The sequence below is a fragment of the Cavia porcellus genome, unplaced genomic scaffold, assembly GCF_034190915.1.
Source record: "Cavia porcellus strain 051 isolate PalLab524CR breed Dunkin Hartley unplaced genomic scaffold, mCavPor4.1 scaffold_23, whole genome shotgun sequence".
In the NCBI taxonomy this organism is placed as follows: Eukaryota; Metazoa; Chordata; class Mammalia; order Rodentia; family Caviidae; genus Cavia; species Cavia porcellus.
The window spans coordinates 4,509,230-4,533,529 of record NW_026947506.1 but is presented as its reverse complement, the minus strand read 5'-3'; the positions used below and the strand labels follow the sequence as shown (position 1 = coordinate 4,533,529).

The 24,300-nt window shown below is 48.8% G+C and overlaps 1 protein-coding gene across 1 annotated transcript in view; it reads left to right on the top strand.

Annotated features, from left to right (window-relative positions):
• LOC134472245 (glutamate receptor ionotropic, delta-1-like) overlaps window positions 1-24,300 on the top strand; it is a 260,838-nt gene that overhangs the window by 24,682 nt on the left and 211,856 nt on the right. Inside the window, 1 exon segment of the mRNA XM_063233516.1 lies at window positions 10,826-10,996. Within this exon segment, the coding sequence (XP_063089586.1) occupies window positions 10,826-10,996 (171 nt within the window).

Genomic DNA, 24,300 nt, shown 5'->3' with positions numbered 1-24,300 from the left:
AGGACTCTCACATCTGAACCAGGAGGGCAGGGCTTGCGGCTGCTAAACCACATTTGGGGATGCTGTTGACTGATGTTTGACACCCCCAGTCCACTGGGATGGAGGAGACCACCAGCAGGGATGGGCAAGGTGGGGCTGTGGGAATTCACACCTGCTGGGCTGGTAGACCTGGGAAGCCTGTAGAGGATGGAGCACAAGAAGGGCAAAGGAAATGAGAAAGGGAGAGAGAGGGAGAGGGGGAAGTGGAGGAGAGGGAGAGGGGGAGGGGGGGAGGGGAGGGGAGGGGTCAAGTGGATATATCTGTGAAACTAGCCTTCTTCTACCTCTGGAGAAATGACTTACCCTGCACATAATAGGGAGACACGGGTTCACCCCATGAGTTTTAGGGGACAGCAGAGGAGTCAGCTTCTGTCTGGTTGGGACAGCCCTGTGACATGCTGTTTCTCCTTCTGTCCTCTGCAGGGGATGTGACCAGCACCCCGCTTCCCCTGTGCTCTCTCGCTCACAGGGTGGCCCTACCTCGGGGAGCTCCACCCACCCTGACCTAGATGCCCGGGACATCCTGGAGATCCCGATTGCTTTGGTGGGGTTCTTCTTGGTCACCTGTTACTGAATCCTCTACCTTCTTTCCCCCCTTTTCCAAGCCAGTCTTGTCTTTGGAGTTTCTCTGCTGTCATTAGCTTCCTGACACTGACACCGCGTCAGGAAGGGGGAAGTCAGGTTTCTTATTTCTCCAGAGACACAGTAGTGCTCGGATCGCACAGATGTTTGGTTGGTCTTGGTCTTTGAAGGAAGAAATGGCTAATAATGTGCTTGCATAACCCCATATAAGTTTAGAGATCTACATGAATATTTAATAATATTTTCCCCAGTATCAGAAGGTTCAGAGATTTTTACTGAAGTCAAAGATCAGACACAAAAGTATTTTTGCATGAGTTGGGCATCCACTTTGCAAAATATATACTTGGGAAAAAAGAGCTCGTTACCATTTGAATGGCCATTTTGAATAGTCTTCCTCATAAAAATTTATCCTTTTGGTCCACATCCTGGCATAGAGTGAGACCTCTGCAGTGATTTTTCTCTGTTTTCAATAAAATACTTTGAAGAAGCTTATAAGGTAAAGAGAGTGGTATAAAAACCACCCACGTTTTTGTCATTCAGATTTTTCTATATCTGAGACCTCAAATGTGAACGGATGACCACTTCAGATGCTGTGGAAATGGGTCCGTCTCCTACTTTACGCCCCACTGGAGTCTGTATCACGTGGGTTGTTTTTAGTGTTAGCAGCAGAAAAGCCTAAGCCTGGGTTTTGTGAGCGGTCTGAGAAGTTTTCCTCTTACTGTAGGCAAGGCTCGGGGTGGTTCACGAGGCCTCTCGGCAGGGTGATTCAGAGGCCCGACAGTGCCCCCAGGACCCTGGGGCTTGCTGTCAGCCGTCCTCAGCTGGAATCCACCCGTGGCTCAAGGTCCCAAGGCAGAACAGTGCCGCCTCTTCTGAGTCCTCCTCGGATCGTGGACACCAGCTCAGAAACCACTCGGGAAGTTCTCTACCCACCTCAGCCATCAGAGACTGAGATGTAATCCTTCTGACATCCCTAAAATGGGTTGGGCCACAGGAGCTGGATGAGACCAAGCAAAATGCAGCTGTGGCTTGGTACGGGGCCAGTCCCCCGCTCTGTGAGCCCCAGGGCTGGGAGGACAGCCTGGAGCAGGAGGTGCGAGGCAGTGGGTCTGCAGGACGCCTGTCCTCACTTCCCGTGTGCTCCAGGGGCGACCACTCTCCTGGAGGCGGTGTGTGCCTGACGTCTGAAACCCGTCTGGTGGTGTTTTCATATGTACCTTTACTGTAAATGCACCTGATTTTAAATCCCGTTATGCAACTCGTTTTTCGTTTTCTTTCTGTCCTTTCTACATTCCCGACTCTATTTTCTACATTGTACAGTAATGATGTCTCACTATAGGTTTATGAAGTCGTTTTTGTAGCCGTGTCATGGGCCATCATTAAATTCCACCGCTTTTCTGACTCTCCTTGTTGTTGATTACTTTGGAAGCCTGAACGGAAGAAAGGGAGAAGCCTCTGAGCATGACAGATAGGGAGACTTTTTTATCTCCAAATTATCCTGTTGAAGTTATTAATCATTTTTATTCTTCTCAGTTAGCAACAAGGGATACGTTGACAACTATTGCTGGCCTCCCTGTCAATCCTGCACCGCATTTTCTTTCTTTGAGCTCAAGGCTTTTTGGAAATGGAGTGCAGCTGATGTGCTTCCTCCCCGGGAAGATGTGCCCGAACTTGTCTGTGATGAACCCCCGCGAAGCCAGCCCCAGACCCTGGCTGGAGACACATTTCCTCAGAACGCAGGCAATCAGATCTCATTCTCTGCCTTCGTGTGATCTCTGAGAAGGACAATTTTGCTTTCAATCAGTGAATTAAGTATGTGCCTCCTGGCAGAATGTGAGGCTTGGCTTTTCTTTAGAATTCTTCTAACTTTTCTTTGGTCTTAACCCTTTGCAAGTGGAATCGAGATTTGTAGAGGTTTCTGAATAATTTGACCAAAAAATGCATATTCTTAGTATAGAGTTGCAGACAGCGTTTTATTATCCAATCCACGGGACAGTTTCTCCCGTCTTGTTATGCTCACAAGCATCTCCCTGTAAGTGTTCTGGGATATTGTAAACCCAAGTAATGAGTTTAGAATCATCTTTTTAGTTTTCCTCACAATCCAAAAGGTTGTATTTGTAATCCCACTGAGATGTCATTGGAATCCTAGCAAGTTAATTCCAGTCTACCACCACCAATGCAACCCATAGCAAGAGTAAAAACACCAAGACATATTCCAAGTTAAGGGCAGCCAAGGAGTCCTAAATCTAATCCCGTGAGGACATGCAGACAAAGGCCCTGATCCTAGGCCTCCCCCAGCATTTATTATCTTGTGAAGAAGGAGGATGGCTCAGGGATGAGTGGCTGTGAGGATGGCAGGAATTATGTGAGTAACTTGAGCTGGCTGGCCAGGTGCAAGAGTTAAAGATATTCAGAAGGATCAATTTACATAATCCAATTAAGGGTAGCAGTGGAATTGTTTTGGGGGGCTATGGCTTTGGTTTTTGATATGTAAACTCTTGTGCCCTGGGGAGTCATAGTCTCTGATCTTGAGGCTCATACCCAGTTGACATTCCTGGAGCTATTTGCTGTGACCTCTGGCATGCTCATATCCTGTACATATCTGTACTGTATGGAGGAAACAGGACTCTCTGTTGACTTTAGAAATTACATACCAGCACCTCAGCTAGCCTTATTTGCAATGCTTAGAGCAAATTGAAGAAAGAAGGAAATACCCAGCCAGCTTTTTACCTAACAGTATAAGGAAATGAGTCTCCACATAATCAAAGTCACAGTAATTGTTTGGATTCAAAGAGAATCACTAGACTTGTCTCCCACCCTGGAAGGCACAAAAGTGTTCTCTTTTCTTTTTCTGATGGCTGCTGTGGAGGGTGTGATGTTGGCTGGAGACCCCATCCTGCATTTCTATTTTACTCATTTTAGTGACTATATTACATTAGTTTTGTTATCAGATCATAAATATATCCTTCTCTCCTTGAAAACAGAGTTAGGTCCGCCGGTCTTGGCCATCTTGCCGTTCCAATTCTATTATAGGTATGGGCGCCCCTGATAAGTTTAACTCTTTCAAAAGCTGATCCATTCATCCAGGTCAGCATTGTTCTTCTCAGGGCCAGTTTCTTGAATGAGCAGCACTGATGAGAGAGGATTTATGAACCAGGGATGTAGCTCAGCAGCACGGCACCTGCCCTGCAAGTGCTAGGTTGTGAGTTTGACTCTCAATACCAAAAAAGAACAAGAGAAGAAGGAAGAACAGACTTAGGAGCGGAATCTATCAGATGGTGGGAGTTGAAGGTTGCAGAAATTCATGGGGATATTTTTGGCGCTACAAGTGGGATGCAGTGGGATGCTTACCTTTGTGCATCCACAGTAGTGAGATGATGGAAGACCACAGTTAGGACCTGGTGGAAGGGAGGCGTCTCTTGGGTCCCTCGGACATGGCTGTCCTCTAATCCTACTGACTGTGAACTAGGGACAGGAAGTCAGTGACACAGGCAGAATGGAGCATAGCAACCGCTGTGTAGCCGGCCACACAGCCAGGACAGATGGGGAGCAATTTGGGAAACAGGTGTGTGTCTCAGGAAAAAGAATCAGGTCATGAACTAAAGAATTTAAATTTCATACAACATGTTTAGTAGGATGTTTTTTAGGATGACAAATTAGCCAGATTGACACTCCTAAAAGGAAAAAGACTGAAAAAACATGAAAGTAACTAACTTTTAAAAATGTTTTGCAATAGAAGCTGTCACGTGTAATAGCCAAAAAGGCTAAAATAAAAATGAACATGGGGACTTGCGGCGACGAGTGAACTTCAGACTTAATTTCTTCCCTGAATGTTCTGATCAAATTGAAAAAACCTGGAACCTCTGTTCTTGTGGCTGTGTGGGTAATAGGACATACGAGATCAAGCCTAAGGACCAAACCGTGTGGAGCTAATGAGGGATTTATTTCCACTAAAGCTGGAAATGTGTCCTCAGTGTAAGAATTAATGAGAGGCAAATGCGCTGGGCAGAAAGGACATCAAGAAAAGCTTCCTTCTTTGTCTTTGGAGTTGCATGGAATATCAGCACGTTCCTAAAAAAGGACAGTGGACGTAAGTTTTTACCATTTGACAAAGCTCAAAGGAGAGTTTAGCTCGCAGTGGTTACGGGCTGGTGGCTCTCCTGGACAGGCAGTGGAAGGGACCACAAATAACCTCGGTAGGACAGGGAATGCCAGTCAGATGGGAGCGCTCCTGAGGAAGCTGTGAGGGAGAGGAAGACGGGAGGAGGGAGCAGGAGAGAGAAAAGACAGGGACACGATTTAGCTCAGAAAAAAGGGAAGTTTAATCAGACCTCAAATGACTTAAAATATAAGAATTGTCTGTCATAGAATATTAAGTGAGTATAACTATGTATGCTTCAAAAACAGAGAAATGTAAAATACAAGGCAAAAATGAAGCAGAGAACAGAAATGACGAGGAAAAAATAGAAATAAAGGAAAATATTTTTATTCCTTAATAAAAGACCTTACGACAAAAGAATCAAAACTGAGAAACAAATGAACAGAGCATCAAGAAATTACAAAACCTCATATTTGAAGTTAGAGTTCTTAGAGGAGGGGTTCAGCATGGAAGTGGATGTATGTGGAGAAAGACCTCATGGCCTCAAGACCGTGAAGAGACTGTTCAGAATGTATCTCAGAGAAGCAAAGGTGTGCAAACTGTGAAATGCAGGCTGAGATACAGGGCAGACCGAATAACAAGATTTAACATACTTTCGATTGGGTTTCTAGAAGAAGAAAATGGGGAATAAAGAACATTAAAAGATGCTGTGGTTGGAAATTTTCTAGAATTATTAAGAGCAAACTCCAGATCCAGGAATCCCGAGGATCAGAAACAAAAAAAATGGGGAGGCACATGCAGGCACACGAGAGCATGACATCATAGAGCAACACGGGCAGTTAAACACCCGGAGTGCAGCTAGCGAGAAAAGTCATCTATACGTGATTTCTAATGTCTGGATTCAGGGGCTGGACGCTGGCCTTCTCCTGGAGCTGACAAGTGTCACCACGTGTGGCAAAAGAGACTTTGCAGATGGGAGATGGCGAGCTTGCCTGGTGTTCTGGGTGGGTCCTGAGGGCAGGCACTAGCATCCTTCCCAGAGGAGTCTCTGGAGTGATGTGGCTACAAACCCAGCACTGATGGCAGCCATCAGGAGCTCTAGTGAAGAGTCTCCCCTAGAAGCCTCCAGAAGAACAGCTTGCCAGCCCCTTCCTTTCAGCCCAGGAGGACTGATTTTGAACTTGCTGCTTCTGAAAAATGTTACTCTAAATGTCCAGGTTTGTGACAGCTTATTATTACAGCTGTAGAAAACTGACCCACCGTAATGGAAGCCAGGAGACAGCGTCCAGTTCCTCTGCACAGGCTAAGAGAAAAGAGAAGGCAACTTAGAATATTTTCCATGACAAGGTCAAAATCCATTTTCTAGCAAGAGAACCAAACAAGTGCAAGCTGGATCTATCACCAAAAAACCCACGTTAAAGGATGTGTTTGTTCAGTGGTATGCTTGAGGAGAATGCTCTCTGAGGTAAGCCTTGAGGTTCAGAAAAGATATCTGACAAAAATATTAATCAGGGCAGTCGTGGCTGGGAGGAGCCACCCCCCTCCTGTGAGCCAGCTGGCGCTCGGGCTAGGAGAGGTGAAGAGCTGTCCCCCACCCCTGTAAGTAATCAGCTGATTTGGAGGAACACAGGCTGAGATCATCGCTACTGAAGTCAAACACAACTTAATGCCTGTATTGTTTGATTGACTTTGCTGGCTGAAAATCCAGCAGTCTGAGCATCTACTTGGAGGATAACGATATGCTATATAGCAGCTATGGGGGGCTCTCTTCTCTCTGATTTTTGAAATCCAGTATTGTTCTTACTGCTTTGCTTGGTTCTGTTTTATTGTGTTGTTTTATTCCCTTTTAAATTAAAAAATTAATCAACATTGGTTACATAGACAAGCACTGACTTTCTAAAGTAATCAAAATAAGGTGGAATAGAAAGGCATAAAGACATAAGTCAGCATTTAAGTACAGAATGATATTTACACATTAGCTAGGCTGCTCTTCACTGGAGGTTGACGTTGACAAAGAGCACGAAAATGCTGGTTAATTTCACATTTTCAAGTATACATAATAAGATACATAGGATAACCAGTAAAAGACTAATACAGAAAACATAACACCAAAAAGAGGGTAAACAAATAAAAACAGGAAAAATACTATTCTGGTGTGAAAATATAAAACAAGGTTTAAAAAGAAACAGCAAAGTATATAAATAATACTGTAAAATAAATTCAAGTATGTAAATAATCTTAATTAACATAAATGGGTTCACATTTTTCACTAAGAACTTAAATGTGGATATAAAAACTTCCGCTATAGTTTGTTTTTAGAAATCCCAACTAAAATATAAGAGAAAGACTGACAGCAAAGAGGTAGAAAAAGAGCAGACAGATAACTAACCAAAATAAAACTGGTATAGTTATGTAAATATCAGATGCAATGGACTGTAAGTCATAAAAATTATTAGAATAAAGCAGCTGTAAAGGGATGTATATGAAAGACACTTGACTTAGCCCTGATGACCCGCCTTGTCCAACCAGTCCTTAACTCCTAACTGCACACCAGCTAGACACCTATCAGCTGACCAGTCCCTCAGTCTGACAGTCATCCAATCACCATCAGACACGTGAGACTTTGGAGAGACATTTCAGGTGCAACCCATAAAACACTCTCGAGAAATTATACAAGGGTATCAAGGCTGCACACAGGAAAAAATGTACCCAGCGACTTTGTTGGTGAGAGTAAAGAAACCAGACATCCCAATGGTGACCAGCAGTCAGGTCGACAGAGCCACACTGTCCAGCCTGAAAGTGATTTCCCTGGAGCTGCTCCCATCACCTCGTCAAGTTTTACACTCTACCCATCATTTGCAAACATGAGTGAATATTGGGGTTATGAAAGGAGTCTGGGGAGAGCGCGCAGATTTTGCTTGTTGGTGTGGGGCAGGGCTAATTCTCTGTAATTTTATCAAATTGTGATTCTGTGCATGATCAAACTTGAGAGCCACTGTGTTAACACTCAGTTGCAGGAGGCCTGCCTGCTCTTCAGCTTACACAAAACAGAGCAGAACACGCAGAACAGGCTGCATGTCCTGTGTGGATTGCCCCCAGGTGTCCTGACAGAATCTGCTCTGAGGGGGGCATTTGGGAGTGGGCATCCAACCAACTGATGGGAACGGGCATTTGTTCATTCCTGAGCTTGGAGATCATTCGTACTTAGTATGTGTATTATATACAAGCATAAAACATGTTTCACCATACAAGTTTGAGTTAATAAAGTAAGAAATCTTTACATTGAGGCTGTGTCCTCCAGTGAGCATCTGCAAGCCTGTGGTCTGGGGTTTTCCCTGCCGACTTACTGATTTCCAGTAGTGGTGTTTACACTGTCTTGCTTCTTCTGCTCATTAGTAGCCCTACCTGGAAGTGTTCATTCAGCTGGGACAAAGGGAGACTTTGCCCCTTTTTATCACCTCTGAGGAATTAGGGAAGTTGCTTTTGTGGATTGCAGGTTTCCTGGACCAGATAGGGACAGTTGTGGAGAGCAGGGAGCAGGGTGGGGGTCATCGGCTTGCAGGGACTATGCTGTGACCCAGAGCCAGTGGAGGTGAGCTGGTGTAGGGCACAGAGGGAGGTCTGCAAGGCCCTGGCAGAGCCTCACCACGAGGAAGGCAATTGGCAGCTAATGGGCTGGCGGAGAGCTGTGCCAGGTCCTCCAGGAGTGCTGGGCAGGCAGAGCACTAGAGGTACGGGCTGCAGATGAGGGTGGCCAGGGGCGGGGCTGCCCACTCACACCAGTTACAGCACAGCTGCACCTGAGTTCCTTAGCCACTCCTGCCAGGTGCACTTGCAGAAAGGTCCCCTGCCACCTGCTAAGTCAGCTCCCTAACAGGTTTGCAGGCTCTGCTCCAGGTGTGCTGGGGAGAGCTCAGTGCTCTCCAAGAAGGTGAGGAAACAGAGTGTTGGGGAGATTGCTGCTGCCTCTACAGTGGCCTCTGCCCTCCAGAGATTGTGGGAAGTCAAAAGCAGTGAGACCGCTTTTCCTCTCAGAGGGGTGCAGGTCCCGAGTCACCCCACTACCATCATTCAGATCACATGCCTCACTGTCTCATGCGTCTTTGAGATAAAGAATTGCCTCCTCTGTCCTCTGCAGTCCTTCTCCAGGGAGAGTCACCTGGTCTGCTTGTTGCTCCATCTAAGATTCCTCCTTCCCCTGAGATGGGATCTGATGCTCAGGCCAGGCCTCGTCCCCACGGCAGAGAGCGCTAAGCTGGGCGTGTGTACACTGGTGCCCCGGAACCCGCTGTGTGCCCGACCTGTTCCTGCAGAGCAGTTTCCTTACTTTTGATGATCTCTTGGTCCCAATCTGGCAAAACCATCTTCTCCCAAAGACTCTTTTGTTTGAATACAATCTGTAGTGTGTTAAGCCCAGTCCACTGTAAAATGGCGTGTTCATTTCCCCAAGATCCTTGCAGCTTACTGTACTTAGGAGCTATTGACCATCCTGAAAGGACACAACTCTTGCTGTTTTATTCTCTCTCGGCTCGGCATGTGGTTTCAACTGCCCAGGCTTCACCCCCACAGCAGCTTCCAGCCAGACCCTAAATGCTTGGTTCACCAGTTTACCTTGATCCTGTGGTGCTGCTGTAAATGATTTTGCAGCCCTGATTGCTGCTATCTAACCCCATGAGTTCTGCTCTCACCATCTCCGCGCCTCAAGTGGGTCATCGGCAAGGAGGAGGCCTTCGAGCCAATTTTTTGTTTTTTATTTTTTTGGTATCGGGAATCAAACTCATGACCGTGTACTTGCAAGGCACGTTAGAGCTGATTTTGAAACGCATTCACAGTTATAGTCAACTTGCAAACACCCAAGGTTTTGGTGTCATGTTGGAAACAATGAACTGGAGCTTTTCGCAGCCTGACCATCCTGTTTCCCACTGCTGGGCTGCTGGGCTGCTTGACGCACATCTGGCTTAGGCCTCCGCAGCCCTGTGCAGTCCAGCTGTGCCACCTGGAGCCCCTTCCTGCCCTCTCCTGCTCCCACTTGCTCCTCTTTAATCCTCTCCACACAGCCCTCAGAGGTCTTCAGAAACGTCAGTCTGATTGTAGCTCATTGATGCCTGGTCTCCTTCCGGGGCTCGTCAGCCTTCTTAGTGAGGGTGCTTTATAGGGTGCGCTGACCGAGGGCCCCGTCTGACCCTGAGCACCGGTGCTCTCTTGCTCTTGCTGTCCACCTTCTGGGCCCTCTCAGGCTCCCCTGCAGAGCGCTCCCCAGCCCCGATGACCTCCCCAGCTCGGTGAAGATCATGGCCTTCCACCCACCCCAGTGCTGCTGCAAAGAACAGTCAGTCTGCTCACCCATGCTCAGCTGCACCCCAGCTTCTCAGAGGCATGGACCCCCCTCCTTGCCCCAAGTGTCACACATTCAGTTCAGGCTTCCTCCTGGACAGAACTCCCTGTCTGCTGCCCCTTTTCAATTCCCGTGCTCCAGGGTAAAGTGGGAAAATGACTGGATCTGTCTCACACAACTCCGAAGGCTCTCGCAATGGTGATGGTTGGTGATTCCTTCCTACTTTGATAAGGAAGAGGGTCACGGGATGGGGTTAAGTCTGACTCTGCACGGCCGTGTCCTGGTGCCTGGTATGGAGCACAGTGCAGAGCAGATGTTGGGTGGATTTTTGTGGAATGAATGAATGAATGAATGAATGAATGAATGGTGTTGCAAAGTTTGCATGCAGATATTGTCATACAAGCAGTCTCAGTGTTGCAGGAAGCCCAGGGTTCGATGCCTGCATCAGGAAGATGACTGCCAAGTGGAGGCTCAGCCTTTGCACGGGGCTGATGCCGCCCCTGATTCCTGACAGTGTTGGGTCCTTGGGGAGTGGCCATGTGGAGACCTAGGTGAGGTGATTTAGCCTCTGACACGCTTTTCTGGCCTTCATGGAGAAGGGTGAAGAATCCCGTGTGGGGTGTAAGTGGTGTCGGTGACATGATGGGGACCCCATTCTTGGACGTCTTGGGCACTGGCTCTTGGGGCTGTCGTCATAGATGCTCTGGGTGGGCTTTTCGCAAGGACAGGTCCTGAGCTGATGGTAAGCATGGGTCTGGTTATTTCTCCAGGAGATCAGTGACCCTGAGATCCTGGATCTGGTCCACAGTGCCCTGGGCAGGATGACCGTGGTCCGGCAGATATTCCCTTCCGCGAAGGACAATCAGAAGTGCATGAGGAACAATCACCGCATCTCCTCCCTGCTCTGCGACCCCCAGGAAGGCTACCTTCAGATGCTGCAGGTCAGTACGCTCTCCCCACCTCCGGGGACCCGGGATTACACCCTTGACCTGTGCAGGAGACTGGCCCGGCTTTCTGGGTGCCAGCTGAGTGCTGTCGTCCTCAGACTTTAATTACTCAGACTGCCGTGTGCTGCAATTGAAGCTTGTTGACTGACTGGACCGTGTTCCTGTGTAGCTTTAGCAGGCGATTACGCCTGTTGTCAGTACACAGGGTCTGTTGGCTCTCCAGGTGCCCCTGTGATTTACCGGTTACACGCTAGGTGGAAAGGAGACTGGGGGCCTCTTAGGCCTTGAAAACTGCTTCCTGAGTGTCTGGCAGGGGGCTCTTCCATGTTAGAAGTCACCAGTGGAAACAGGGCATCTACAGACTGGGAGTTGGCCTGGCCCACCTGCTGAGAGCTGAGGTCAGAGTCAGCCAGGACTCTGCTGGGTTCCCAGGTGAGCAGAGAGAGGCCAGAGAGCAGGCCTAGGACACGACCCCCAGCTCCTTCCAAAGCAAGCAGTATCAAGGGGCTGCAGTCGGTCGGTCCTTTGCTGCCCAGCACGTGAGCACAGGCACTGGCTTGTCCTGTGGCCGTGGGATGGGATGGGGAGACTCAGGCTGGCTGCATCGAGTGGATTTCTGCCTGGAGATTGAGGAACAACAGGAAGAAGAGTGGAGACTGCCCGCTGGTCATCCCGAATCTGCTTTCCCATTAGGCATGTCATGCCCAGAGAACTGTTACTGCTGTTTTCTGGAGGCCACGTGACAGAGGGGCATTTCCAGTTGGGTTTATGAAAGCTGGCCTAGAAGTTTGCATGCCTGACACCCTCACCACTTAGTGTTTGGAAGCCTTAGTATCTTCATGCAGACAGGGTGAGGCATGGACACCAGGGCTTCTGGCCAGAGGGGGCTGTAGCTGCCCCACCCCAGGACCTTTGCAATCGTCATAACAGGGGCCCCACATCTTGGGCCGGGGGGGGGGGGCGGTTGCTGGAATCTTGAGTGGGCTGTAGACATCATAATTTGCCAAAGCATTGAATTTACTCTATAATCTTATATTTGGGGAGGAAAAAGAAAACATGTCTCAATAGATGACAAACAGGAGAAATACAATCATTCTTTGGTTCACATTTTTGTTCGAGAACAACTTGGTTTGCAGACAGAAGCATTTTGCAGAAGTTCACGTCTGTTTTCGAACTCAACATCATGCACTGTGGAAGAATTTAGGTTCACGAACCCAGAGACCAGTGTACATTCTCAGTGGCTGGGAACCTGCGGACACTGGTGCCCACTGCACAGGGAATCCATCAATCAGCTGGCTGGACGCACAGGGACCCCGCCAGCTGGCTGGACTGGATGGGGTGTGTGGGGACTTTCCGAGGTGGAAAGGGGTTGCTCAAGAGGACCAATGGCCCCTGCACGGCATGGAGACTAGACAGGGTTGGGTTCATGGCTCAGCAAGGTCCGTGGTGCAGTTGTACCTTTTTGGAGGCTGCTGTGTGTGTTTCCTTCCTTCTTCTGGAGCCTGGAAGACGATAACCCTGAAAGTGCTTCTCATGGGGCCTGTGTGGGTCAGTCCATGTGCACAGAGATGAGGTGGACAGGGGACAGGCAGTGTCTGTGCCCCCAGCCCCATGCAGGAGGAGCAGTAGCTATGCCCTCTGCCGTGTGTGGGGCCTGAGCCCCGAGGGCCTCCCTCATCTCCCCACGTGTTTCCCCCTCTCCAGACGCATGCTGCAGCCCTGCCTCACGTCCCTCTGTTCCACTCTATTTCCTGCTAACTCAAACTCAGCCCGCCAACAGGCACGCAGAGGCCATTCTTCATCTCCTGAGCATGGGCTGCTCTCGCAGGGGTGAGGGAGAGAGGACAGTACTTCTCTCAGTCTGTGCTGTGGCCCAGAGTGTGCAAAGAGGAGGGGACTCAGTCTGCTTTAACAGACACATGAGGTGCAGAGGACCTGTCCCCTGGACAGTGATGAGCAAGCAGGGACACCAAGGGACAGGAGCCCAGCTGCGGCCATCCGAGTACTACCAGTAAGATGGCAGGCGGAGGTGCAGCACCGAGACGTGCAGCTGACCATTGCTGGACAGAGCACATGAGTTGTGGGACCAAGGGAGCCTCAGACACCCTCCTCCCTCTGCTCCTGCTGAGACCTGGCCTCCTAGGAGGAGGTGAACCCACGGGCTCCCCCGCAGCACCTCACAGCAGCAGGACAGGAGCCAGACTGCCTGCGTACAAATCCCACTGACTCTGCTTCCTGGTTAGTTAATTATTTCACTCGCTTGTCATTCTGTGTCTCGGCTTCCTGATCTGTCATCTGGAAACTAGACTATTACTTGCGCCCTAAAGTCAACGGAAGGCTCAGTGGGAGCAGAGCTGAGCTGTTAACAGTGTCCTTATTACTGAGGAGGTGGCCAGGTGTGTGTGCGCACACACACACACACACACACACACACACACACACACACGCACGCACACACTAGTGTCCACCTGCCTTTCTGAACCTGCTTTTTGTTTTATTTTGAAGCGGCACCCCGGGTAGACGTGTCCCCCCACTCTCTATCCTCTTCCTGCCCGTTTTCTTGTCTGTGCCACTGGGGCAGGTGCTCAGTCGCAGATGCCTGGGTGGGAGGGGACCGGCTGTGTCTTTCACACCCATTTGGCTCTTCCTACAAGACCCAACCTGGTGAGGACTCGCAGGGTGAATCTGTTGGAAACGCAGGTCTCAACACAACTTAAGTCTCCTCTAGGAACCTCTTTGTCTATATAAAGCAAAGCACTTCATTAGAGAAATTTCCGTCTCCATTTTTACGCCTCCGCTTCCTTGTGCGGGGCTGTGATGGGGAGGAAATGTGGATTTATTTACTCCTGCCCAGCAGCCACTTGGGCAGCCTGTAGATTCATCTCATTCGCAAGCGTTCCCTTCCAGATTCTTAGAAACCATTACCACTTCTCTCTCGCCTAATGATGGCGTGGAAGGCAAACTAATTTCTCCTAGCCTCTAGCTGTGAGATTTATGGAGAAGACACAAACATGCTTCCAACAACCAACTCAAGGAAAAGAAAAACATTGATGTCATGGGTTATTAACTTTGTCTTGATGAAATTAATGAAAATCCTCTTGGAAATGGAGCTGTCTAGTCTGTCTCCATTGCGTCCCCAGACAGCTGCAGTTGGGCTGATAATTCTGGCGTAGGGATCCCCGTGAGGACCATCAGGAAAGGGGCATTTCTGCAGCAGGTCCTCTTCCGGCTTCTCTGTCCAGCTGGCCTCAGAGCTCCGTCTTCCTCTATTAGGCCTGTGGCCCGAGCTTCCTGTGTTCCAAAGCCAGCCAGGCACTCTTAGAGCAAATCAATTGGGTTGCTGTTTGGTCAAAAGTCCCTGGAAGAAAAATCCCTAAATGAGTGAGTCCTAGTTGTCCGAAAGCATTGTACCTGCCAGCGTGCAGCGGCCCCCTTTATCTTTCCTTACAAAGTGCGGTCTGATTTGGGTGTTGCTCAGTCTTGTTTTCTTGACAGTTTAGTTTAGGGCTTGCCTGGCTCAGCTAGTAAAAAAGTGATCACTGACCCTCGGTCCCCGAGGCTTTGCTAAGCTTTCACGGCAGCCTAGCTCTGAGGAGACTCTGCCTGCTGCATGACCTGGTGACTTCAGGCCTGTAACTGAAATAAGGGGTGAATTATCACCTTGCCACCTGATTTACAGTCACACGTATTTGTAAAGGGGGCAGACAATGATGTAAACTGTGTTGTCTGGTCCCCGAGGAGCCTGCTCCAGGGATGAGGCTGGGAGGCGCCCGTGGAATTGTCCTTGAGTGCCCCCTTAGCTGGGAATCCCCCTTCTTGGTGCATCTGAAGATTGCTAGGAGGCTGACTGAGCTCGCTCCTCCTCCTGGGCTCAGCCTAGTAAAGCATCTCGCCCTGGCACACCTGTTTCTTTGGAGCTGCCTGGCCTCTTCCCTGGTGGCAAGGTCATCAACCTCTTAGGACAAGCCTTTGCTCCGGAGACTTTCCCAAGCTCCTGACATCCCGAAGGCCCAGACACAGAAGCCTGATGGGGAGAGCAGAGTCCTGTGCTGCAAACCAGTACCTGGAGGTCTCTGGAGGCTGTGCAGGGGTTTGGAGGCCATCAAGCCTCAGGGATGGACAGACGTCCTCTCCTCTGTCCCACCTGCCCTCGGTTCAGCAGAGCCCCCTGCATCCTCTTCACCCTCTGCCGCCATCTGCTGCATCCTCTGGCCTGGCCGCAGTGCCCTCTCTCAGGACGCGTGAACTGGCAGCAGTTGGCACCGTGACATTTCGCAGCACAAATTCCTCCATTTGTGGCATCTGGACGTCAGCCTGTCCTCCTGGCTGGACCTTCTGTCCGCTGTTTCTCTGACATTGCTGTTCTAACAATGTTGCCAGTGCCTGTTGTCTGCCTCTGTAATATCTCCAGGACGGTCTGCTTTACTCGACTAACGAGGCAGGGGAGGGCGTCTGGGCTCTTCAGGAGCCCCCAGGAAATAAGCCTTTCTCATGAAAATGTCCCCGCATTTCTGGCTTTGGTATTGCGAGGCTAGTGACCAAGCCTGAGATACAGCTGGCCTATGTGCCCTGTCCCTGGCCCTCCCTGCACCTGCCTGTGTCTTCGGGGATGGTCCTGACTGACATGGTGCACGAGGCCCCCCGGGTGCCCTGAGCATGGCAGCAGCAAGGTCAGAGCGCCCCAGGGAGGAGTGCCAGGGAGACAGGCAGACTGTGGGGCATGCAGCAGGGGCATCCTCTGACCTGCTGTGTCCTGGCCCTTCCAGGCTGATGGGCATGGGCAGAGGCCTCGGCCTCCATCTCCAACAGGCCTGGCAGCCTCCAGCTATCCGGAGGGGCTCAGCGCATTGGGGGCCCTCATCAGTCCTTCGGTAGGGGAGCAGGGCCTGGGGATGGAGCTCTAACAGGGCTGCTTCCACCCGACCTGGTCTCATCCTGGAGCTAAGGCAGCGCCTCCCATCGGTTCTTCCCGTTATTTCCTGTTCTGTTGGCGTCCTCCTGAGAAGTCCTCTCCCGTGCCTACAGCTCTGTGTGATGCCCTCGTCCTCCAGCAGTTGTGAGGTTTCTGTTTTATGTCGCAGCCTTTAACCCCTTAGATTTTGTTTTGTGACAGGCAAGGTGGGGACCTCGTGTCAGTCTTCTGCACGTGGACGGTCAGTGTCACTTATGAAAGGGGCTGACTTTCCTCCAGCGTGCTTTGGGCTGCTCTGTCAGGTGTCAGCTGTCTCTGGGAGCCGGCTTTGTTGCTGCATCTTTTGTTGGATCACATCAGCTCATCAGCCGGCATGCTTGATTTCGTGCCCATGCCACCCTGTTTTTGTTACTATGGCTTTGTAGTGTAACTTCAGATCTCGTCCTGTGCTAGTCTCAGCACTGCCCTTTGGACTCAGGACTGCTCTGGATACTGCAGGCTTTTTCTGATTCCATGTACATTTTGTGTATTTTTTAATGTTTGTAAGGAATGTTGCTGGAGTTTTAATTGGAGTAGTGTTGAATGTGTAGGTCACTTTTGGTGACCTGACTATTTTAACATTGGTTCTGACGGCCCTCAAACAAAACGTCTTCTTAGTGTCTGTCTTCAGTATTTTATAACTTTCGTTGCAGAGGCTTTGCCTCCGATTAGGTTGATTTCCAGGCATTTTAAGTTTTTGGAAACTTTTGTGAATGAGATGAATCTCCTGATGTCTTTCTCAGGATGCTCATTATTGTTGAACAGGAATGCCAGTAATTTTTGTGTGTTGATTTTATACGCTGCACTGAATTTATCAGGTCTGAAAATTTTCTGGCGGAGTTTTTGAGATTTCTCCATAAAGGATCATGGCGTCTGCAGAAAGCGACAATTTGATTCTTCTTTTTATTCATACGCATTTCTTTTCTTCTCTTGCCTAATTCCTCTGGCTAATGTTTGGCGTACTGCATCGAAGAGGAGTAGTGAGCAGGGCACCATTGTTTCGTTCTTGATTTTAGAGGAAATGTTTTCAGTTTCATCCATTCAGTATGACATTGGCTGCACGTTTGTTATAGAGGGCTTCTGAGTTTGAGGTAAGATGCTTCTGTACGTGTTTTTATCAGAGTTTTCTATCATACTGGATACTGGATTTTATTGAAAATATACCGTGTAAGTATGGAGATTGCTATGTGATTTTATGCTTGGTTGTACTTACGTGGTGTATCCTATTACTAACTGACATAGGTCAAACATCCTGGCATCCCTGGGATGAAATCAACTTGGTCGTGGTTTATGATTTTTTAAAATGGGTTATTGGATTCGGTTGGCAAGGATCTCAGAGGACTTTTGTATCTATGTTCAAGAATTTTCTGTAGCTTTTGAGTCTTCATCCTATTTTGTTATTAGGATAATGCTAGCATCATAGACTGAATTCAGAGCATTCCTTTCGTTTCCATTACATGGAGAAGTGTGAGAAGCACTGCTCTTAGGTAAAATTCAACTGTAAATCTTTCAGGTCGTGGGTTTTTTAGGTTGGGAGAGGTTTTATTACTCCATCAGTTTCATTGTTCGTTATTGATCTATATATATGGTATCTTTTTGGTTCAATTTTGGTAGGTTGTGTCTAGAAATTAATGTATTCTAGATTCTACATAAAAGTTGTCAAAATAATTTCTAATGTCTGGATTTCAATGGTGTATATTGTGATTTCACCTTTTCTATTTCAAATTTTATTAATGGAGACTTTCTCCTTTTTTGGGTGATTTTGACTAAGACTTTATCAATCTTTTTATCATTTCAATTAGCCAACTCTTTGGCTTATTAATCTTTTATGCTGTTTTTAGTCTCAATTTCATTAATTTTTGTCTTTGTGGCTTCTTTTTTACTGCTGGTTTGAGGTGTGCCTTGTCTTGTTTTTCCGGGATCTTGAGCTGTGTCACCAGGTTATTCACTGGGAGTACCTCTGCGTTTCTAATGTGGCACTCACAGCTGTGAACTTCCCTTTAGAACCGGGTTCAGCATCCCCACAGATTGTGATATGTTGTTTCCATCATCGTTTGAGTCTAGAATTTAAATTTTCACCCAGTTTCTCTATGACAGACCAAAATCATTCAATCTCTGTATGTTTGTGTAATTTCTGTGGTTTCTTTTGCTGCTGATTTCTATTTTCATTTCATTGTGATCTGTAAGGAGCATGAGATTATTTCAGTTTTGTATTTATTGAGATTTGCTTTTTGACCTAAAATATCATCTATTTTGTAAAAAATTTTATGGGCTGTTTAAAAGAATATATATTGTATCATTTTTGGGAGAAACCCTCTATACATATCTGTTAAACCCTTGTAATCTGTAGTACATTTTAAGGCTGTTGCTTGCTTGCTGAATTTTGCTTTGCTTTGTTTTGTCTGACTGACCTGTCACTCTGTGAGAGGGGAGCATTGAAGCAGCGCCCCCCAACATTGTACTGGCGTCTGTCTGTCCTTTTATGTCAAGCAGTGTTTGTTTTATGAAACCAGGTGAGCTGATGTTTAGTGCATATATTTAAAGTCACCTCTTGTTGGTGAATTTTCCCTTTATTAATATGTAGTGGCCTTGTTCTTCTCTTTTGAGCAGCTTTAGTTAAAGCAAACTTTGTTAGATGCAGGTGTAGCTGCTCCTGCTTGCTTTGGGGCTCCAGTTCCAGTTCCCTCTCACTTTTAGGGTATGTGTGTATTTTCAGATGAGGTGTGTCTCTTGTAGACAACAAATAATGCTTTTTAGTTTTGATCCAGTCTTCTCATCTGTGGCTTTTAACAAGAGAGCTAAAACCATTTGTATTGTGTTATTATGTATATTAATTCCTGTTATTGTGTTGTTTTTCCAGTGTTTAATTAACTTTCCTTCCTGGTTTGTTTACTCTTGCAATGACATTCACTTTCCCTTGGCCTTATGGTGGTTTTTGTTCTCATCGTGTGTGTTAAGGATTCCCTTAAGTATCGTCAGCAGCTTGGTGGTCTGCTTTATCCTTACCGTGGGAGCTCGGTGGTTCTCCTTTGATCTTGAGGGACAGCCTTGCAGGATATGGTAACCTAGGTTGGTGACTGTTTTTTTTTCAGGGGTTGAAACACATCATCCCAAGCTGTGTCTAAGACTTCTGCTGAGAAATCTGCTGTTGTTTTGGATGGGATTTGTCCTCATAAGTTATTTGGCATTTCAGTCTAGCAGCTTTTAATTTCCTGTCTTTTTTCTGAGTTTCTGGCCTCTTGACTGTGACGTGCTGTGGAGGGCTTATTTTCTGGTCGTGTCTTCTATGGTTCTAGATGCCTCCTTTACCTGGGTAACGTCTCATTTCACGGATTTGGGAAATTGCCTACAATGAGTTCCGTGGACGGAATTTTTATGTCTTTGGTCAGTCCTTTGACACCTCCGTAAGATGGATGATTCTTACGTTTGTTCTTTTCTAGCTGTCCAGGAATCTTGTCTAACCTTTTCCTCATTTCTTATGCATTTTTCATTATTATTGACTGAATGTTCTGGATCCTCACCTTGTCTTCAAGACCTGGTAACCCTTTCTGACTCACCTGGTCTACTGCTGAGACTTTCAGTGGGGTTTTTATTTGACTGGTTGACGTCTTTATCTCTCGGATTTCTGCTTTGTTCTTCTTTTTAAATTACTGCTGTGATTGTTGCAGTGGTCTTTGAGGCCCTGCATTGTGTCCTTTAATTCACTTAGCTGCTTAGTTATATATTACTTAAATTCACTGGTCATCTTAATAATAGATTCATTCAGTTGCTCATTTGTCTCTTCAAAGCACTGGCAGTGTTTTGAATTCTTTGGGGTTTTACTCATTTCAGGATCAGTGGGATCAGCTTTTGGGGAGCTCAGAAGTTTTTGGAGGTGTCTCCATGCCTCGTTTTCCTGTCCAGCTGTGATTCTTCACAGAGGTTTGCAGGCCAGATAGGAATACTCTCTTGCACTGTTGTGTGGGGTCTTTTTGTGGCGGGCTTTGTCTTCGTGATGTGCCTGGGGTGGCAGCTATGTCTCTAGGAGAGCGTCCCCCTCGTGCACCCGAACGCTAGGTCCAGCCCTGTAACATTGGAATAGGAGAGATTTCCAGTAACGTTACCAATTGAGACATGAACCGTGTATAATATTGGTTGATTAAGGACTAGGTTTAAGACATGAATGCTATTTTGGGAACAGGCATGTAATAAAATACAACAGCCTAGAAAAATTAAACTTCAATGACATTTACATTAATCCTAGTGGTATATATATATGAAAAAAAGACAAATCCTGATGGGACGGACCCAGTGCTGGCAGAGACGTGGAAGGACAGGACAGGAAGGGTGGCCCCGCGTGCCCTTAGCACCGTTGTCCCAGGGCAGCTGGCAGCATTGCTGTCTTCAGGGCACCGTGCTCCACTCCGGAGCGCCTTGCTTTCTCAGGGCTCTGGCTGGCAGGGCGCTGAGGGCTCCCCTAGGGGCTCTCAGCCTCGGCCTCCCAGCCCCCCTCCTGCCTTGCTCTCTGTGGCTGTCCCTGCCCTCTCTGTCCCTCACCAGCCCCCAGCCGCCCGCCCTCCGCCATGCTTACAGTGGCATCTGTGCCCTGACAGACACAGCCCCAGCTAACGCCTGGCCTGCAGCTCCCCTCCCTCCGGGTTGCCGGCCCTGCCCTGCTGGTGCCAGGCGGTGCCTGATCACCAGCCCGAGGCGGCAGCATTGAGTCCATCTCCCTTTGCTTCCGTGCTCAGCGTTTCCAGCCACGCTGACCCCACTCTTTGCACCTCTCTGTCTCCCTGACCCTGCCATGCACAGCTCCTGGGAGGTGCTTGTGGACAAGCATCTCTGACTCTGGGCCAGGTGCCAGCGGAAGTGCTGCTCAGCACAGCTGGTACCGAGGCTGGTGGTGCCCGAGTTGGGTGCTGAGCAGTGCCCGCCCGACCAGCTTCTTCCCCTGGAGTACTTTGTCTTTTCTCTCTCCAAGCCTGTGCTGTAAGCGGAGCTGGGTGGGGCTGCGGCTGGCTTCTCTTTCCAGCTGTCCAGAAATTCCTGGATTTCTCCTCTTCACTGCGTCCCTCCCGCTGTGTCCCCTGGTCAGTCTCCCCCACCACTCCCAGCCTGCCCAGCACCGGGAGGGTGGCTCAGCACCTCTGTGAGTAACTGCTGTCTCTGGTCTGCCATGGTCAGGTTTACCTCCCTAGGGTCTATTCTTCCCTCCTTGGGACTCCAGACACCTCACAGAATTGTCTCCAATTCTCAAGCAACCAAGGGCTTCTACCTGGGCTTTTCAACAGACGCCAGCCCCTACCAAGGGCTCAGAGCTGGGTGTGCCTCCTGCCTCCTGGCCCATGTCCTCCTCTTCCTGGTTCCTTCCGAGGACCCAGCTCCCACCTTCATAGCTAGGATAAGGTAGACGTGTCTGCCTTGCCGGGATCTCCCACCGCATGGAGATGCACAGGTTCATGTGTTGTACATCTGTGCAGAGGTCCTGAACCTCCCGCAGCATGGCTTCTGTCCACCAGGACTTTCTTGTGGGAGGCAGCCTCTCTTCAGTGAACTTGGCATCACTCTAACTTAGCGTTCACATCTAAAATGTGACTTCAAGCTAGCCACTCAGCTTAACTCATTCCAGAAACATGGATGTCAGGGCTTCCTTCGTGGCGGTGCTTATATTAGATGGCTCACAAACGCTGTCTTCATCCCACAAATGCTGTCTGTCTTCATCCCACAAATGCTTTTAAACTGGGAATGTTTTCATTTCATTTCGTAGCATTTTGTTCAGTTAGAGAAGACAGCATGTGCAAAGATCTGGAGGTCTGTGTCAAAGGCTGAGTGTATGCAGTGTTGGGAGAAGAGGGTGCCACCAGGGCAGTGCTCTTAGAGATGCTGTGTGGCAGGACATGCATCTGAGAAGGTTACTGGGCAAGATGTAAGGGAAGGGCTCGAGGGAGAGGTGAGGCTGCTCAGGCTGTGCAGGAGTGGTGTTAGGTGACCACTTCTTGGAAGGGAGGGACCTGCCCAGGCAGGTGCTGGGTACAAGTGGCAGAGTACAGAGCACCGTGGCTCTCATCATGCTGGCTGCAGTGACCCATGCACCATCCCTGTCTTCCGAACCCCTTGCCTTCCGAACCCCCTGAAGTCCTGGGGGCCTCTTTGAGGGAGCTGCAGAGCCAGAGGCTCCCAGGGCTGGGCCAGCCTTGCAGCACAAGGGTCTGGCCTTGGACCACAGTGGACCATGCTGTTCGGTTCAGGAACCTGGGTCAGAGTGCCAGGGAGGCCCCCACCTCCAGTCACACGTTCTGTGGAGCATCCCAGGCACAGAGAAGTGGCCTTTCCCTCAAGGGACAGCCCGGAAGGCCTGTGTCAGGCTTAGAGCCCTGTGTTAGCAGTGACTGTGCTGCACAAGCTGGATACCAGCTTCCTGGCCAGCAGACTGCAGGTGGAGTTGGGAGCTGGGAGTTAGGGCCGAGCTTTGCTCAGACTGCTGACCCCCAAGCTGTGGAAGCCACACAGGTCCCCTGTGTTCCTTCCAGAGACCGAGGAGACGAGGATGGGAGGTGTTGGCAGACACAAGTTGGTTTTCCTAGCAGCGCTCTGGTTCACAACCTTGCCAGGCACCAGCCACTCGGGATAGCCCAGTGGAAGCCCAGGGCTCACCCACCTTGAAGTCGGGAGCCCCTCAGGTCCTTCATTGGTCCCTTCCATTGTTCTGAAAGTAATACTGCACGCCGAGAGCTCAGAACAGGCTTGGCACATGGAGCTGTTGCCACCTGCATGTTGCAGGGAATCAGCCAGGGCTGCTTCTGTGCACCTCACCCAGGGCCCGGATCACTGCTTTTATTGCCATCAAGGTAAAATCCAAGATGGTGACATGGTCCTGTCAGTGGCGCTCAGGAGTTGGGTGTGAGTGGAGGTTTAATTTTGCCCACTCCGCGGACATTTATCGATTGCATGCTGTCTTCATACCCCACTGAAAGCACTCGGGTTTGGCAGTAGGCAGATCTGGCCCAGGCTGGCATGAGTCCACAGCTACCCAGCGTCCTGCCGGGGCCTCCAGCCTGAGCTGTGCATGTGGCCGCATGGGAGTCTCGTGGGAAGGAGCGAGTGAGGAATAAGGCAGAGGTCTCCAGGGGGCTGTGAAGCAGGCCCCTCCAGGTGTCTCCTCGAGTACAGCAGCGACCCCAGGCTCGCAGGAGAGCAGCTTCCTACCGGAAGCGGGGAGGGAGAAGCAGAGAAGGTGGCATCGAGGATCAACAGGATGTTTGGAGGAGAGTGTGAAAAAGAACAAATGAAGGAGGCTGTGTCCCAGGTCAAAGTCGGGAGGTGAAATCTCTTTTCCTTGCTGTGTTTATATTTTATTTTGTTGTGAAACATAATTAGTATGTTCCTTCCTAGTATAAGATCCAACCATCCATCCATCCATCCATCCATCCATCCATCTACTATCCAGTCATCAACTTATCTATCTGCCCATCCATCCATCCATCCATCCATCCATCCATCCATCCATCCAGTCATGAACGTATCTACCCATCCACCCATCCATCCATCTATCAATCTAGTCATCAACTTATCTATCTATCCATCCATCCATCCATCCATCTATCCATCCATCCAGTCATCAACTTATCTACCCATCTGTCCATCCATCCAGTCATCAACTTATCTACCCATCCAACCATACATCCAGTCATGAATTTATCTACCCATCTGTCCATCCATCCATCCATCCATCCATCCAGTCATCAACTTATCTATCCATCCATCCATCCATCATCCAGTCATCAACTTATCTATCCATCCATCCATCCATCATCCAGTCATCAACTTATCTATCCATCCATCCATCCATCCATCCATCCATCCAGTCATCAACTTATGTATCCATCCATTCATCCATCCATTCAGTCATGAACTTATCTACCCATCCATCCATCTATCCATCCAGTCATGAACTTATCTATCCATCCATCCATCCATCCATCTAGTCATCAACTTATCGAACCATCCGTCCATCCATCCACCCAGTCATCAACTTATCCATCCATCCATCCATCCATCCATCCATCCATCCATCCATCCATCCACCCATCCATCCATCCATCCATCCATTCAGTAATGAACTTATCTATCCATCCATCCATCCATCCATCCATCCATCCATCCATCCATGCAGTCATCAACTTATCTACCCATCCATCCATCCTTCCATCCATTTTACCATTATTCCATCTACCCATCCCACTCTTCATACAATCATAAATCCACCCACACACCCACAGTCCACCAAACCCACTACCACCCACCCGTCTGTCCAGCCATGTTTCTGTTCATGCATAGGTGTGTCCACTATGCCTTCGTCCACCAG